The following is a 16,180-nucleotide window of genomic DNA, read 5'->3' on the forward strand; positions in this document are numbered from 1 at the left end:
CTGCTGCAGCTCTGTCTTTGAGCACTGAGCACAGGGAGCCCCATGCCTGGTGAGTATCAGCGTTTCACAGCATCCCTGGTATGTGCTGAGGTACCTGACGGGTCTTATTCTCCAGCAATAAATGTTAAAAACTGCCTCTGTGAGACAGGCTCCTGTGGAAAGCCCTGGCTATAGGGACCAGTGTGCGTTTGGACCCGTGGGAGTGTGGTCTGGGGACCTCCCTCAGCGTGGGAACAGGGCCAGAGCACCCCATGAGCCCCGAGAGTCAACACCAGCACCCCTTTTCCTTCTTCGCCCTTGCTGACTGTTTTCCCCTGTTTTGTCTTTCTCTTCTCCTAGCTGGGAATGCGAAAAGCAGAATTACACAGCATTCAACCAGTCCACGAAGATAAACTGGTGAGTGGAGAGTTGCTCCAGTGCTGGAGTCTGGCTCTTTCGGGATGCAGTGACGGATGCTGCTGGTGCCGGCAGCTGCCCGTGGGTGTTTCAACACGATGGGGCTGCTCAGGGAATGTGGAGCAGCATCCCAGGATCAAATCTATTGCCAAACGCCTGTGGCTGCACCCTTGGGAACGGCGCATTCCCAGTGCAGAGGCTGCTTGAGCAAACTGGTGAGGAGCACCAGTACCAGTCCTGTGCTGGATCCTGTGCTGGTCTTAGTTTTTACTTTGGTGAGAGGTCAAAGCACTGCTCGTTGGGCTGCAGTTTAGATCCGTTTTACGTTTTCTTTGCAGGTCACACATCTTCTGGGTGGATAGAAAAACACCGCTGTGGGCTGTGCAGGTGAGCGCCCAGACCTTGGCGTGGCCGTGCGGGAGCGCAGCAGGAGCTGAGGTTTGAGCTTTGCTGCCGGTGGGTCTCTGGGCATCTCCTCTGCCCCCAGCAGTGAGGGGCAATGGATTCTCTTGGGTGAGGAGAAAACGAAGTGGGGCTTCTGCCGGGAGCAGCCACACGGCCCTGGGTGAAAATCCTAGGATAGGAGAGGACAAGCTGTAGGAAGATAAAATCATGAGGCTGGCTCGGCTACTCTCCAGCCTGGATGCAGCTGTACCGGTAAAGGGCTGTTTTCAGGCTGGGCAGCTGCCTGGGGAATCGCTTGCAGGAGGGCTGAGCGCCCATCACCCCTGCTCAGGGCTGCCCGTTGCTTGGCCGTGGGAACAAGCGGGTGCGGAGAAATCAAAGGAACCGTCCTGTGTCTGCCGTACCCATGGGCTTCTCATGGCACGGGGCAGGGTGGGCTCAGCAGCGGCTCTCACAGCCTCCGAGCAACTGATGCTGCCTCAAAGGAGCCCTCAGCAGCCTTCGCCTGTCTGTCTCCGCAGGTCAGCATCGCTTTAATCAGCTTTCTGGAGACCATGCTGCTCATCTATCTCAGCTACAAGGTAAGCACCCCGGGCGGGCGGTGGACAGTGATGCGCAGTCTGGGTCTGACCCCCTGGCGTGAATTCATTTCTGTCTTGGAGCTGTCGGAAGCCTGAAGCATCCTGAGAGAACGTTTGTCTCGCCGATGTCTCAGAGAGCTGCGGCTGTTTTCCTTTCTCCTTCCCCCTCGGGCTGCTGGATAAGTGTTTGTCAGAGCAGAACTGGGGGATCTCTTTTTTTGCCACCTTCATTTAGATTCAGACCTGTTTAACAAAGGGTCGCTGCTTGTTTTTTTCTGCGGGGGCAAGATTGACGCACGCTGTTTCCTAAGGTTGAGGACCTGGAGCTGAGCTTGGCAGCGTGACCCCTACTTGTGCCACGTCTGCTGCCTCCGGAGGTGGCAGGCACTGCTCCAGGCCAGACAGGCACAGGCACAGGCTGACTCCTTTGGATCAAAGCCACTTAAAATGGCCAAGAAAAGTGACCTTAACGAATGGCATCTTCTCAGGAGCCCTGGGGCAGCTGGCAGGAAAGACTCCAACCCTGCGTCCCACACTTGGTTTGAGTGCCGGTGACCTGTATCACTCACTCTCATTCTTGGTCCTTGCACAAAGCGTTGTTGTCCCGTGGCTTTGGGCAGCAGCGGTGATGGAGAGAGGGATGTCACAGCTATGGAAAGGACGGGGCGCTGTGGGAAGGTGTGACTCCAGCGTACCCACCACCAGCACCCCATCTCAACATGTTTCTGCTGCTCTGGTGTTCTTCCTCCATCTAGTAGGGTCTGCGGCAGAGTGGGAGCGTTTTAATTATCATTTGGCAGATTTTGAAGCTTGTTTAACTATTATTTGGTTTTAATTCCTCAGGGGAACATCTGGGAGCAGATTTTTCGCATTTCCTTCATCCTTGAGATGATCAACACAGTGCCATTTATTATCACAGTGAGTGTTTCTCAGTGACATTATAAAGCAGCTTTACGTTTGATAAGTACAGTAGTTTTGGTGGTAAAATAAGGAAAACTGGGTGTTTGGCCAAGCAGTAGTTAAAGCTGGCAGGAGATTTTTTTTCTTCAATATTTTTCAACATAATGACTTTCTCTGGAGCGTTATCTCCAAACCCATCCTCCCTTTTCAGCTGCTCTGCTGCAGCCGAGGGAGCGGGGCAGCATCGGCGACAGCCTCTGCAGAGGCCGGTGCTTAATTTGGAGATGGATCCTTCCTGACAGGGCTCGAATTGGCTGTTTATAGCTTTTTTTTCTGATCGAGAACATCGATTTTTCTATGAGTAACTTTTGCTTTTATAGATATTCTGGCCTCCTTTGCGGAATTTGTTCATTCCTGTGTTTCTGAACTGCTGGCTTGCCAAGTATGCTCTGGAGAACATGATTGTGAGTGACCAGTCGCATCCCCCCTCTTTCGCCTGGGCCCCTCTGCCCCCGGGATGCCGAGGGCGGTGTGTCTGGGAGGAGGGCCCTTGCCTGCCACCTGCTCTCGGGCAGGTTTTCGGTGTCCAGCCGTGCTGGGATTGGTGGGAGATGAGGTTTTGCCAGCTGGTGATGCTGAGCTGTGGACCTGAGCAGGAGCCTTTCAGTGTCTGAGCCGTGTTGATGCTCTTGGCTATATCCTGACAGGGATGGCTGTCCCTGGGATATGGTATTACAGCAGGATGCGATGTTCCAGCCATCCCCACTCGAGCCGTCTCTCCCAGCAGCAGAGCCCAGACCCGCTCGCAGAAAGGCACATCCCTTTTCAAGGGCCACATTCTGGCCTGACCTTCATCTGAGGGGGCATTGCTGGAGGCAGCAGGACGGCAGTTGGTGCTTGGAGGAGTGCTTTACCCTCAGGCTCTCCGAGCTGGTGAGAGCCCTCTCCTCTCTTCCCAGAACGATCTGCACCGTGCCATACAAAGGACCCAGTCTGCGATGTTTAACCAGGTGCTCATTCTGATCTGCACCCTCCTCTGTCTGGTTTTCACGGGGTGAGTGTTGCTCTTCGTTTCACTAAACCATCTTCTTCATCCGGGAAAACCAGCTTTGAACATCCCAGGGTGACTGGTTGAGCTGGGCTCTTGCAGGGCATACAGGCGGTGGGGTGGGACCTTCCCAGTTGTGGGGGGATGGCACTGCCAGGACGGGACAGGGTGATCTGGGAAGGCAGCGGATGTTCAGCCCTCAGGCAGTGTCTTCTAGCCTGGTTTTTCAGCCCGATAGGTTTGTGCAAGCCGAGGAAGGCATGACTGCTCAGGGCTGCTGACTGGATTGAGCTCCCAAGTCTCCGGCTTTCTTCCTTCACTAACGGGACAAGTCCCAGTTCCTTGGGCTCAGTTTGGGAACTGGGGGAGCTGCCGTCAAGAGTGGACCCCGCGTTTCCACTCCTGCCCATGGGCTTTGGCTTGGACACAGTCACGTCTGGTGGAGCTGTGGGGGGAACCCCTGCACCGCCAGCATCTCGGTGCCAGGGTCCTCTCTGTCTTGCTTCACTCCCCACCGCGCTGAGCACTGGCAAGATCAATTCCTATTTTGGAAACTAATTATCCTCCCTAATTGTATGATTTTAAGAGAAAACTTTTAATGGTAACGCTGAGAGCTTTGGAGGGTGATGGGTGAAGTGGACATGAGTCTCAGAGCAGGGCTGCAAGTGCTGCTGGGTCGAGGGAAGGGACAGCAGCTTCCCCTGCGGACCCGGGCTTGGATCATTCACTATGACCCATTGCACTCACTGGCTCCGACCACGTCCTTCTTCCCCATCATTACCACGGCTGCTGAGCTCGTTTGTGTAACAGACCACTGGGGCTCCTGCTAATTAACTGGGCCCTTTATCCCCCACGTTGCCAACAAGGGCATCTCTCTATGAAGGATTCAGCTCTCATTGCTTGCTGCTTAGCTTTGAATTAGACTTCTTGAATTTTCTTCTGGCTCCCTTGGTCTGGATTTCAAGCACATAATACCATTAAGTTGCTAAACGGACAGGAAATGAAGCTTTTAGGCTCCTGAGTCTTCGGCAATAAAGACGATCCTCTGATGTGAATGACTAATGCAATTTTGGAGCTCGTCGCTGCTCCCCGCCTGTGGCATCTCCTGCCCGTTGGGGCCACGGATGTGTTTCTTGGCAGATGTGGCAGGGCTACAATCCGTGTCCAGGGCGACTCAGATGACACTTGTGTTAAGCAAGATGACTTTGAAACTGCGGGTTTGTGGAGTTACGCCGCCTGCTTGTCCACGGGGAGCGAGGTGGCTCTGCAGCATAGCCTCGCAAGGGCAGGGAGTGAGCAATGGGATCTGCCTGCTGGAGCACATCCACCCCTATAACTGAGAGCCATTCCTGCTGGCCAGGTCCCTCCGGAGTCTTACTGGGATAGCTGCTTGCTTCCATGTTTTGGGTTTTTTGGCAATGCAAGGACAGCCCCGAGTGATGTTCAATGTGCTGCTGTGATGGTCTTATTGCCAATGGTCTCATTGTGAGCCATCACCCAGGACCTAGACCTCCCCATGCAGCTTTGGTGAGCACTAACTCCTTCGTCTGTAAGTGCCATTAGCCGAATCATTTCTGTTCATGACATAAATCCACTGCTGATGCTGGCAGTGTGTTACAAACAGATTTCCCCCATGGACATGGGTGTAAGTCACCTTTTAGAGTTCCCACTGACTTCAGCAGGTGCTATGGGCACTGTCTCCCAAGCAGGGAAGCGCTGGCTGTGATGTGTGCTCTCTCCCTTCAGGACCTGTGGTATCCAGCATTTAGAAAGAGCAGGTGAGAAGCTGTCCCTCTTCAAGTCCTTCTATTTCTGCATCGTCACCTTTTCCACTGTGGGCTATGGAGATGTGACACCAAAGATCTGGCCTTCCCAGCTCCTCGTTGTGATAATGATTTGTGTCGCCCTGGTCGTTCTGCCACTCCAGGTTAGACCTGCGCGGCCACGGATGGAGGGGGATGCAGAACCTGCACCCAGGCAGCCCTGCCGATGGGGACATCAGCTCTCTGCCTTCGTTTGCAGTTCGAGGAGCTCGTCTACCTGTGGATGGAGCGGCAGAAGTCAGGAGGCAATTACAGCCGTCATCGTGCCCAGACAGAGAAACACGTCGTCCTTTGTGTCAGCTCCCTCAAGATCGATCTCCTCATGGACTTCCTCAATGAGTTTTACGCCCACCCGCGCCTGCAGGTGAGGACCAGGCACGTTGCCATGCTGCACTTGGTCAACGCTCGCCCTTGCCAGGGGTATGGCCAGGTCGCTGCTGGTGGCCAGGTCGCTGCCTGGATACGGTGGATGTGGTGAAGAATAAGGTAAAAACCCTCCAGCCCAGCACTGGGAAGCTCGTGCTGCACTGGCCAGAGGTGACGAGGGGTATCCTGGGGCCACCCCACTTTGTCATCTCAGCGGTGGGACTCTGTCTGCTTGATCCACCCCATTCCTGGGCCGGGCTGTTAGGGCGCTGTGTGGGCACATGGAGAGGGACCGGAGTGTCATTGCTGAGTGAAGAGTCTCAGGCAGGCATGTAATTGCTCAGTGGGCTTTAGGCAGCTCTTACTGGAGTACCCCCACATAATAAGTGATCTTCAAATGCCTGTGCCTCTCCTGCTCCGCAGCACAAGAGCATCACAGACGTGTTTCAGATTTGCATTTCATTCCAACGCTCATATATGTTTCATCGCCGTCGCTCAGCTTTGACTCCATACATTGAAGCTTTAAAACCCTGCAGTAACTGCAAGAGGCTCTGCTTTGCTACGGGCACGCAACTCCTTGCGTACTCCGTGGGATGTGCCTGTGTTGGCTTTATTATGCAGAACAGAGACGCTGCTACTGTGTTTCCCAAGGCCCTTGCAGGGCTCTGGAGCAGGGAGTGTCACACAAAAGCCCCAAAACTCTGTTTGCTCAGGAGCAAACCCCCACGCCTCAGCTCGCTGCGGCAGGCACGTGCGGGGCTCACGCCAGGCTCTCTCTTTCAGGATTACTACGTGGTGATACTTTGCCCAACTGAGATGGATATCCAGGTGCGGCGGGTCCTGCAGATCCCTCTGTGGTCGCAGCGAGTGATCTACCTCCAGGGCTCTGCGCTGAAGGACCAGGACCTCATGAGAGCCAAGTGAGCAAAGGGGCATCCTGCACATCCACGACGAGGCTGGTCCTGCCGCGTAGCCGAGCCACCGAGGGTGCCCAGTGATGTCAGCCCAGATGGGTGCCGATGGGTGCCCCTGCGTGCCCTCGCAGGGGTCTCGGCAGGGCTGGCAGCGCCCGGGCTGGGGCAGGCGCACGCCTGGCTTTGCTGGCCCATGCAATTCATGTGGTTTCTGCTCTCTGTTTGCAGGATGGACAATGGAGAAGCCTGCTTCATTCTCAGCAGCCGAAACGAGGTGGACCGCACGGCAGCGGTGAGCCAGGCCTGGGCGGTGGCATGGTTGGGGATTCATAATTTCTTGGGCTGGAAGGGACTGGGGTGATCGTTGCATCGTCTCTGGCTGGCACAGGACCGTGCCAGGAGGCAGCTGGGGCGGAGGACTGAGCTCTGTCCCCTGGGCACCTGCACGGGCTGTGCACCCCACTCACCCCTAAGCCTCCTCGCCTGATGCAATCTTACCCCAGCCCAGGCAGGGAATTTGCTGGGAAGATCTCAGTCTGGGAACCCTGGGAGAGGGATGAGGTGGCAGCGGTGACAAGTCTCACTGCCAGCTGATGCCAGTGATGCTGCCTATGCTGTGGAGGTGGCTCCTGTCTGCCCACGCTGTCCTGAGCCCACGTGCCCCGCTGGAGGGGTCTTTGCTGTAAAGTGTGGAGCGAGGAGCGCTGCACTCCCTCCCTGTTCCAAGGTGCTTCCTGGTCCTCCCCTCCTTTGGCACTTGGCGCTCTTCCTGGTAATGACACTGATGAAGAGTCCCCGTGGGCAGGCAGTGACTGCAGAGAAACACAGAGCAGGGTGAGGGCAATTATCCCCTGTTAGCAGTGGGTGTCGGAGGAGCCCTTGCCGTATGTCTCCATGGTGGCAGGGTGCCTTGCAGTGCATCCCGAGCGTAGAAGTGTTGGGGAGAATAAGCCATCAGACAAGTGCCTGTTGCTCTTCTCCTGGCTAGGACCACCAGACCATCCTGAGAGCCTGGGCTGTGAAAGATTTTGCTCCAAACTGTCCTCTCTACGTTCAGATCTTAAAGCCCGAAAACAAGTTTCACGTCAAGTTTGCGGGTAAGTCGGAGGGGCTGTTCAGCAGTGGGCAACGCCACTCGCTTCAGGGGTCTGAGCTGTCTTACCTGCCACCACGGGTGTTTCCAGCTGTATTTCCACCTTGGAGAAGTCCATGACCTGATGCTGAGCCTCCTGGTTGCTGGAAGACAGTTTAGGGCCATCAGTCTCATTATCCCAATGCACACTAAAGCTGCAGCAGTGTGGCTGGGGAGGGCTGGCTCCAGGCTGCGGGGGGACACCACTCCCATGTGTGCTGGGTGTGCGGCACGGAGGCAGTGGGATCCGTGAGCTGAGCCCACCTGGCTGGTTTCCAGCCTGCATTAATCCGAGATGCTCCCCATGGGCAGTTGATAAGCTGAAAGCCCTCCTGGAGTGGCAGAAGGAGGAAGCACTCAGCCCCCAACACCACCCTGAAATTGCCGGGAGCCACCAGCCAAGGAGACCATCCATCCCCCTCCCTGCTGTGACGGTCCCTTCTGCCTTTCAGATCACGTCGTCTGCGAAGAGGAGTGCAAATACGCCATGCTGGCGCTGAACTGCGTCTGCCCCGCCACCTCCACCCTCATCACACTGCTGGTGCACACCTCCCGTGGACAGTAAGTGCTGCCCATCCCTGCCCATCCCTGCCCATCCCTGCGCATCCCTGCGCATCCCTGCCCATCCCTGCCCTCGCCTCCACTGCCCCAACCTGAGCGTGGAGCAGACGGCAGAGCTGCTGGAAGAGGCTCTGGGTGTGGGGAGGGTCTGTGGGAGCACACTGGGACCTGGGATCCCCAGCTGGGTCAGGAGCCAAAGCCGATCTCTTAGCAGGGAAACACCAGTGCGATGAGCTGGCCAACACCACCTTTCCAGAGAATGGGAATAAAAATGTCACCTTTATACTGGCATGGTCCCGCTGGCGGGGGTTCAGTTCACAGCAAACCCAGACCCTGCGGCTGAGTGGTGGGTTTATATAAAGCACGGCTGGCAGGAGCTCCACCAGCCCAGCAAAGCGGTGGTGTGAGTCCTGCACCTCTTGGTCAGTCAAAAATGTTTGAATTTTGGGTAATGTGACATTAAAGAGTTACGGAACATCCTTCCCAGAGGACTCGTGCCCCACTCTCAGAGCTGTTTGCCAGCTTGGGCTCTGAGCCCAGCCTCTGTGCACCCCAGGAGCCCTCATTAAACAAAAAGGCACTTAAAATCAGTAATGAAAATGAGCTTGTCCTCACCCTGTGAACACCAACAGCTCGTGGCAATGCCTCGCCATAATATCACCCCTGTTGCTCTAAACACAGCTTTGGTGCCTGTTGGCACTTCTGCTGTGTCGCTCTGCTCCGGGAGCTCACTGGCGTGCTGGGGTCTGTGCTGGTGCCAGGGGGTCCCATCCCAGGACCACGTTGGGGTCCCATCCCAGCACCATGATGGGGTCCCATTCCAGCACCACGATGGGGTCCCATCCCAGCACCACGATGGGGTCCCATCCCAGGACCACGATGGGGTCCCATCCCAGGACCATGATGGGGTCCCATCCCAGCACCACGATGGGGTCCCATCCCAGCACTCTGCTGCTGTCGTTGCAGGGAGGGCCAGGAATCCCCGGAGCAGTGGCAGCGGATGTACGGACGCTGCTCAGGCAATGAGGTCTACCACATCCGGATGGGTGACAGCAAGTTCTTCATGGAGTACGAAGGGAAGAGCTTCACATACGCTGCCTTCCACGCACACAAGAAGTGAGGGCAGGGAGGGGACAGGCAGGGGTGGGCAGAGTGTACCTGCCAGTTGTGTCTCTGGGGGACTGGGGTTGGGACTGGAGGATGCCACAAGGTCCTTTGTGCTGTGTCAAAGCCTCAGAGGGACTTTTCTCCAGCTGTGAATGCCCACGCTCTGGCACAGGTACGGCGTCTGCCTCATTGGCATCCGGAGGGAGGAGAACAAGAGCATCCTGCTGAACCCCGGCCCTCGGCACATCATGGCAGCATCTGACACCTGCTTCTACATCAACATCACCAAGGAGGAGAACTCCGCCTTCATCTTCAAGCAGGAGGAGAAGCAGAAGAAGAAGGGGTTTGCAGGGAGAGGGACCTATGATGGCCCATCCCGCCTGCCTGTGCACAGCATCATCGCCAGCATGGGTGAGTCGGGGGGACCTCGGGGGGCAAGGGGGCAGTGGGGCTCCCAGGAGGGCAGGATAGGATCTTGCACATGCTGCTCGGCTCCTTCTCCAGGTTTGGTTTCACCTCCTTCCCCAAGTCTGGTGTTACTTTGCAAACTGCTTGCCATGGCTCACACCTCGGTCAGGTCGGATGCGCCTCTGAGCAGCTCAGTCTGGTTCAAGCTGCCCTGCTTCTGTGCAGGGGGTGGAACTGGGTGGGCTGTAAAGGTCCTTTCCAGCCCAAAACATTCTATGATTCTGTTGCTGGGAACCACCAAAAATCCTTTGCCATTCCCTGTCCTGGTTGCCTCGCCAGTGAAATACACCCTGCTCCTTGTACCCTGGATGCTCTCAGCAGGTTCAAATATTGTTAAAACTCATGATGTCCATTATCATTAACAGTATTTGCATAAATCCCCCAAGCCCTAGCTGGAAGAACAAGTGCTGTTGGCTGCCTTCTAAATCACGTTTATGATTCACAACCCAACAAAGAGCGTAGTTTGCTCTGCAGCGAGTGGTGCATTTTCGCAAATAAAAAATACCATGAGTCATTACTTCCCGCTGGCATCGGGGGAAAGTGAGTTTTGGGGCCGCCTGGAGAGACGGCGCTATGCAAGCAGATTATATTTCAGGAAAATAATTTATGCATTTGTACTCATGAGCAGCAATTTGCCTGAATTGTCCCCCAGCAAGCCATAAGCGCTTTGCTGAACAACGTTTGTCAGTGTTCTCGTTATGGGGCTCATTGGCAGACAGACCTTTGGCGAAGGGTAATGAGAAGGAGAGAAATCGCATGCCCAGCGAGCCCAGTGCCTGGGCTTTGCTTGCTGGGAAGCTCTCTGCTTTCCTGACCATCTGAAAATCATTGTTTGGCCAAGACTTGACTGAGAGCCTCAGCGGGAGGTGACCAGGGCTGGGGGACGGGGAGGGTGATGCTCCTCGAGGACAGCAGCCTGCAGCCACCACGGGAGCTGCCCGAGCTGTGTCCCTGGGACATATTCCACGCAGCAATGCCCAGGCGGAGGTCACCAGGTCACCACAAGCCAGTTATCTTCATACAGGTTGTATTTAATAGGCATGATGTACAATCCCGCGTGCTCCACCTCATCCCTGTGTGGGACCGCCTGGGTGTGACGCTTTGCTGACAGAGGTCTCTTCCCCTCCTTATAGCGTGTTTGCTGTGCTTCCTTCCCACCGTGTCCAGGTACAGTAGCCATGGACCTGCAAAACACGGAGTGCCGCCCTGCTAACAGCAGCAAGCTGACGCTGCCGGCGGAGAACGGCTCGGGCAACCGCCGGCCCAGCATCGCGCCCGTCCTCGAGCTCGCTGACACCTCCTCCCTGCTGCCCTGTGACCTGCTCAGCGACCAGTCAGAAGATGAGATGACACAGTCGGATGAGGAGGGGTCAGCGGTTGCAGAGTGAGTTGCCCACCTTTGGTCGAGTCGTCCCTTGTTTCAGAGAGTTGGGGACCATTGCACGTGGTGGGCGTTCAGTGGTACCTAAGGGAGACTTTTTCTGAGCACACCAACACCTCTAACGTGGGCAATCACTGCTTTTCCCTGAGCCTTTCCTGCAGCTTTGGAGAAGTCTCCTTTGGGTATCAGCAGAGTTGCACTGAGCCAAACACTGCTGGGAACGGGCAGGGTTGTTCCATCAGTCCTCTGGCTTCACTCACCGGCATGAGAGGAACCTCTTCTCTATTCCACATAAATAAAAAATGCAAAATAATTATTAAAGCCAGCTTTAAAGCTGTTAGTTTATGACAGCCAAAAAAGTATTTGCTTTACTGGTTACCTCTTTGGATGCTGTCACAGCGATGTAGGGAGTTTACTGAGTATCCGCAAACTCAAAAATTGGCTTTTAATTCATGTCCACATGTAGGTGCTCGTTAAATGAAAATTTCTGCTTCTGGTTCTATCAAAAAAAAATATGGTGATTTTTAGAATATCTATTCACAAGAAAAAACTTGAATAAGGACCAAAATTTTGCTTCTTTATATGGCTCAACACCACCCTCCCCTCCTGGATCTCACTGTTCTGTCATCGTTCAACTGCACTCGATGGTCCTATATGCTGCCTCCTCTACCTGTGCTGGGAACGTTGCCTATTTTGTGATCTCAAGACCCTTTGCATAGCAAAAGCAATTCCTAAATATGTGTATTTTTGGAAAAATTCCAGATGCTGTGGGACAGTTTTGCAAAGCATTTGCCATTGATTGGGAGGCCCTGGCCCAGGTTGCCCAGAGCAGTGGTGGCTGCCCCATCCCTGGAGGGGTTCCAGGCCAGGTTGGATGGGGCTTGGAGCAACCACATCCAGTGGGAGGTGTCCCTATCCATGGCAGGGGGTGGGACTGGATGGGCTTTGAGGTCCCTTCCAACCCAAACCATTCTGTGATGGGCTTGAGCCCTAGGTCTGCTGCTTTTAAATGTTTTTCCCAGCATCTGAGTGTTGTATGTGTGAAAAGCTCTCCCTGTGTCCTCACGCTGATGGATTTTCTCTCTGCTACAGGTACGTGAAGGGCTACCCACCAAACTCCCCCTACATTGGGAGCTCCCCAACTCTGTGCCACCTTTTACCCGAGAAAGCCCCTTTCTGCTGCCTGAGGCTGGACAAGGTACAACCGGGATGCCGGCGACTGCCCGGGGGCACGGGACGGCGGGTGGGCAGCCCAGAGCCACGCTCTGAGTCCCTGTGCTGCCTTTCACCACACAGGGCTGCAAGCACAACAGCTTCGAAGATGCCAAAGCCTATGGGTTTAAGAACAAACTGATTATCGTTTCGGCGGAAACAGCTGGGAATGGACTGTATAATTTCATTGTCCCACTCCGTGCCTACTATCGGTCCCGCAAAGAGTTGAACCCGATTGTATTGCTGCTGGACAACAAGCAAGTACTTTTTCACAGATGTTTTCCAACACGTCGAGCCCTCCCCAGTGTTTCGATGGGCATCTCACGCTGTGGGGGTGGGAGTGTGGGGGCATGGCAGTGCCCACGTTAGGTACCTTGGCTGACGTTGACCCTGGGGACTTCTGGGTAGGTTTTGTGTCTGGTTTTGCCCCACGGACTTGCTGAACCACCTTTCTCTCTTTTGCTCTTCCTCCAGGCCCGAGCATCACTTTCTGGAAGCCATCTGTTGTTTCCCCATGGTTTACTACATGGAGGGCACGATCGACAAGTAGGTGTTTCCGCATGTGGCAGTCGTTACTTACAGTGATGTCTAAAGGAGTTGCATTTCCTGAACTTTCGGGTGATCCCATGCGAAGCCCCAGGGTTAGTTCTGTAGATCTGAGTCCACTCTTGGCTTCTCGGGTTGTCGCACGCCCTCGGTAGACGGGAGCAGGTGAAGAGCAGGTGGCTGAGAGCAGCCTGGGCTTGCTGTAGCGCTGCACGTCGCAGTTTGCTGCTTCCCTGTGTCGTTTCCAAGGACTGACCCTGCGCTCTTCTCTTTGGGAACTGCCCAGCCTGGACAGCTTGCTGCAGTGCGGCATCATCTACGCTGACAACCTGGTGGTTGTGGACAAGGAGAGCACGATGAGCGCTGAGGAGGACTACATGGCGGATGCAAAAACGATTGTCAACGTCCAGACCATGTTCAGGTGAGGGGCGAACTGCTGCCCCAGCTCCATCACAGCCACTTTCCTCTGCTGGAGACAAAACTGGGAAGGATACTGGTGTTTGTGGTGGTGGCTGTAGGCAGTGGGACACATCTGCTGTTGGGCTTGCTCTAGGAAACTCGGCAATTACTCGGCTATTTCTGACCTCAGGCAGGAACAGGGGTGGGTTTGGTCCTCTTCAGGCTTTAAATGCAGTGAGTGCTCTCACTTCTAAGTGAGCTGCAGGACATCAGGTCTCTCTCCATTGCAGGCTCTTCCCCAGCCTCAGCATTATCACAGAGCTGACCCACCCCTCCAACATGAGGTTCATGCAGTTCAGAGCAAAGGACAGTTACTCCCTAGCCCTTTCCAAGCTAGAAAAGGTAAGAGAAGGTCTTTCCCTGCACGCGCAGCCTGGGAAGTCAGCGCTGAGAGTGACTATGTTTGAGCTGCTCAAGGTTCTATGCTCTTCTGCATGCTGTAGCCACCATCGTGTGTGTCTATGTGAGATAACCTGCAGCAAACAAATAAGTGGGCAGCCAACCTTTGGAGTATCTACCTTCATCTATGTGTTTCTGGATTTGCCCACTGCTGTGGTGGGCACACCGGACCCCTGAATGAGGTTTAGTGCCGTGACTGCAGTGAGGGGGGCAGTGGGGTCACTGTGCTGACACAGATCTGACAAGGGGGGAAGTAGCCCTGAACCAGACGCTGAGGTGTATGAAAGGCCTCATCCAGCCCACGTCAAAAAAAAACCCAACCATGTCTTACCCATTTCCACGGAGAGAAAAAACAATAGGATGCTTCCCTGGTTCCCTCCTGGCACCCCCAGAACGCTGCCCTGGCATCCTCTGGTTTCATGAGCCTTTTACTTTCTGTGCAACCTGTGCACAGGGAGGCTGCCTGGTTTTGCTCTGCCGAGTGCACAGGAAGGACATGAGCAAACCCCTGCCAAGGGAGTTTGTCTGTGGGTGCTCACATTTCCCCTTCTTTTCCCAGAAAGAGCGTGAGAACGGCTCCAACCTGGCCTTCATGTTCCGGCTGCCCTTTGCGGCTGGGAGGGTCTTCAGCATCAGCATGCTGGACACGCTGCTCTACCAGGTGAGAGCCCGATGGGCTTTGGGGAGCGCCTGCCTACAGCTGGGGCTGCCCCTTTGCATCTCCCAGTGAATGACTGCCCAAATGTCTCCTCCAGTCGTTCGTGAAGGACTACATGATCACCATCACTCGGTTGCTGCTGGGTCTGGACACCACGCCGGGCTCCGGCTACCTCTGTGCGGTAGGTGCCCAAGTTCCTCTGGGTTGAAACCATCGGGCCAAGTCATTGTGGATCTGTCACCCGGCATGTGGGGGTGGAGGATTCCCCTCTTCTGGGGAATAGGGGGAGGCAACATTAGGCAGAACATGCCAGGTCGTCACTCCCCTGCATTGCGTGTGAGGAACCTCAGTGCTGTCAAGAGTCTAAAAAACCAAGAGCTACCAAGAACCAAAGTCCCTGTTCTGAAAGCTGGGGTTGGAAATTGCCCCTGGGCTTTTTCTGGAGTCCATCTCACTTTTGGGACTGAATTGGCTGATCTGGGATGAAGTTCAGGAGCAGCCTTGATGTGCTGCTCCTCAGGCTCTGCATGGCACAGGGCAGCTGAAGTTTGTCCTCTGTTGCTCAGATGAAGATCACTGAAGATGACCTGTGGATCCGGACATACGGCCGCCTCTTCCAGAAGCTCTGCTCTTCCAGTGCGGAGATTCCCATCGGGATTTACAGGACGGAGTCACACATGTTTGCAACCTCTGAGGTAGGGGCACAGTGGTGGCTTGTGCCAGGAAACTGGTGGTCCCGGCTAAGCATCACCGCCCGGCGGAGATGTGGTCTATGGGGCTGGCTGGGTCTGTGACACATCTTGGACCTGGTTGCAGCAGCGGTGGGGAGACGCGAGGGGAGCGGAAGCTCTGCCTTGGCTTCGTTAGCAGCCCCGTGTCTGTGTTGTGGTGATGATGTCCTGGTTCCCAAGCTGGGTGAGCTGCTTTGGTGTAAATGCCCGTCTCTCTGGGCAGCAGCCTGGCTGCAGGTAGGTGGGGGGATTTTCTTGGCTCAGCTCGGCAGTGCCACGTGGCACCGAGTCCTCGGGGAGAGGGAGGCATGTGGCAAGGCAGAGCTGCCTTTTTGCTGTGCTAACACTTTGTTTTTCTTTCCTTTTCCCCTGCTGCAGCCCCACGACATCAGGGCGCAGGTGAGTGCTGCCGGGGCGGTGTCGGGCGTTACCCTGGCTGAGCAGCGCTGGTCCCCCCATCGGGAGGTGGACCACGGGCGAGCAGCCGCGATGGCTTCCCCAGCGGCTCCTCTGGCCACCAAGAGTCCCTGTGCCCCTTGTGCCGGCCATCTGCCTCGGTGCTGGCGCGGTGGTGCCTCGGCAGGCTGGGGTGACAAAAGTCATGAAGTGTCATTTACTGGGATTGCAGAATCATAGGATAGTTGGGGTTGGAAGAGACCTCTGGAGCTCATCCAGTCCAAGCAGGTTCACCTCGAGCAGGTTGCACAGGAGCTCATCCAGGCAGGATTTTTAATATCTCCAGAAGAAGGAGATTCCACAGGGATAAGGAGCAGCCAAGCTCTGTCTTAAATACCCTCAGGTTTCAGCTTTGCAGGAAGCGGCTGTGGGGAGCCAAAAGATGAGTTTTACTTAAATTCATCTCATCTCTTTCTTAGAGATGCTTCGTTAATAAATTCCTCCTTATCAGCGCACGTTGGTGTTTTGGAGATGTGACAGCACATCTGCTGCAGGGTGAAAGAGGGGGGACAGGGGCACGGCTGTCCCTTGGGGTGATGGTGTTAGAGATGCTGGGTGCTCGTTAGACTCCAGTGGATAGTGCTGATCCCAAATCTGCCGGCCAGGTCATTTTAGCAGCACAGAGGTGGGAGAGCGC

At 55.3% G+C, this 16,180-nt stretch overlaps 1 protein-coding gene across 13 annotated transcripts in view; it reads left to right on the forward strand.

The window, feature by feature from the left end:
- The window catches only part of KCNT1 (potassium sodium-activated channel subfamily T member 1), a 90,492-nt gene that overhangs the window by 64,087 nt on the left and 10,225 nt on the right, over window positions 1-16,180 (forward strand). For 11 of the 13 annotated variants that reach the window (XM_054083793.1, XM_054083791.1, XM_054083795.1 and 8 more), the window contains 24 exons: window positions 340-396; window positions 735-783; window positions 1,323-1,382; window positions 2,226-2,300; window positions 2,663-2,746; window positions 3,242-3,336; window positions 5,077-5,257; window positions 5,353-5,517; window positions 6,303-6,439; window positions 6,662-6,725; window positions 7,422-7,530; window positions 8,018-8,126; window positions 9,093-9,242; window positions 9,406-9,644; window positions 10,869-11,085; window positions 12,175-12,280; window positions 12,379-12,551; window positions 12,769-12,840; window positions 13,127-13,261; window positions 13,530-13,641; window positions 14,258-14,359; window positions 14,454-14,537; window positions 14,923-15,051; window positions 15,466-15,486. In XM_054083793.1, the coding sequence (XP_053939768.1) occupies window positions 340-396; window positions 735-783; window positions 1,323-1,382; window positions 2,226-2,300; window positions 2,663-2,746; window positions 3,242-3,336; window positions 5,077-5,257; window positions 5,353-5,517; window positions 6,303-6,439; window positions 6,662-6,725; window positions 7,422-7,530; window positions 8,018-8,126; window positions 9,093-9,242; window positions 9,406-9,644; window positions 10,869-11,085; window positions 12,175-12,280; window positions 12,379-12,551; window positions 12,769-12,840; window positions 13,127-13,261; window positions 13,530-13,641; window positions 14,258-14,359; window positions 14,454-14,537; window positions 14,923-15,051; window positions 15,466-15,486 (2,725 nt within the window). The remainder of the gene's footprint in view (window positions 1-339; window positions 397-734; window positions 784-1,322; window positions 1,383-2,225; window positions 2,301-2,662; window positions 2,747-3,241; window positions 3,337-5,076; window positions 5,258-5,352; window positions 5,518-6,302; window positions 6,440-6,661; window positions 6,726-7,421; window positions 7,531-8,017; window positions 8,127-9,092; window positions 9,243-9,405; window positions 9,645-10,868; window positions 11,086-12,174; window positions 12,281-12,378; window positions 12,552-12,768; window positions 12,841-13,126; window positions 13,262-13,529; window positions 13,642-14,257; window positions 14,360-14,453; window positions 14,538-14,922; window positions 15,052-15,465; window positions 15,487-16,180) is intronic. The other 2 variants (XM_054083792.1, XM_054083798.1) reach the window with 1 other exon arrangement.

Source organism: Cuculus canorus, chromosome 19 (assembly GCF_017976375.1).
Source record: "Cuculus canorus isolate bCucCan1 chromosome 19, bCucCan1.pri, whole genome shotgun sequence".
Lineage (NCBI taxonomy): Eukaryota > Metazoa > Chordata > Aves > Cuculiformes > Cuculidae > Cuculus > Cuculus canorus.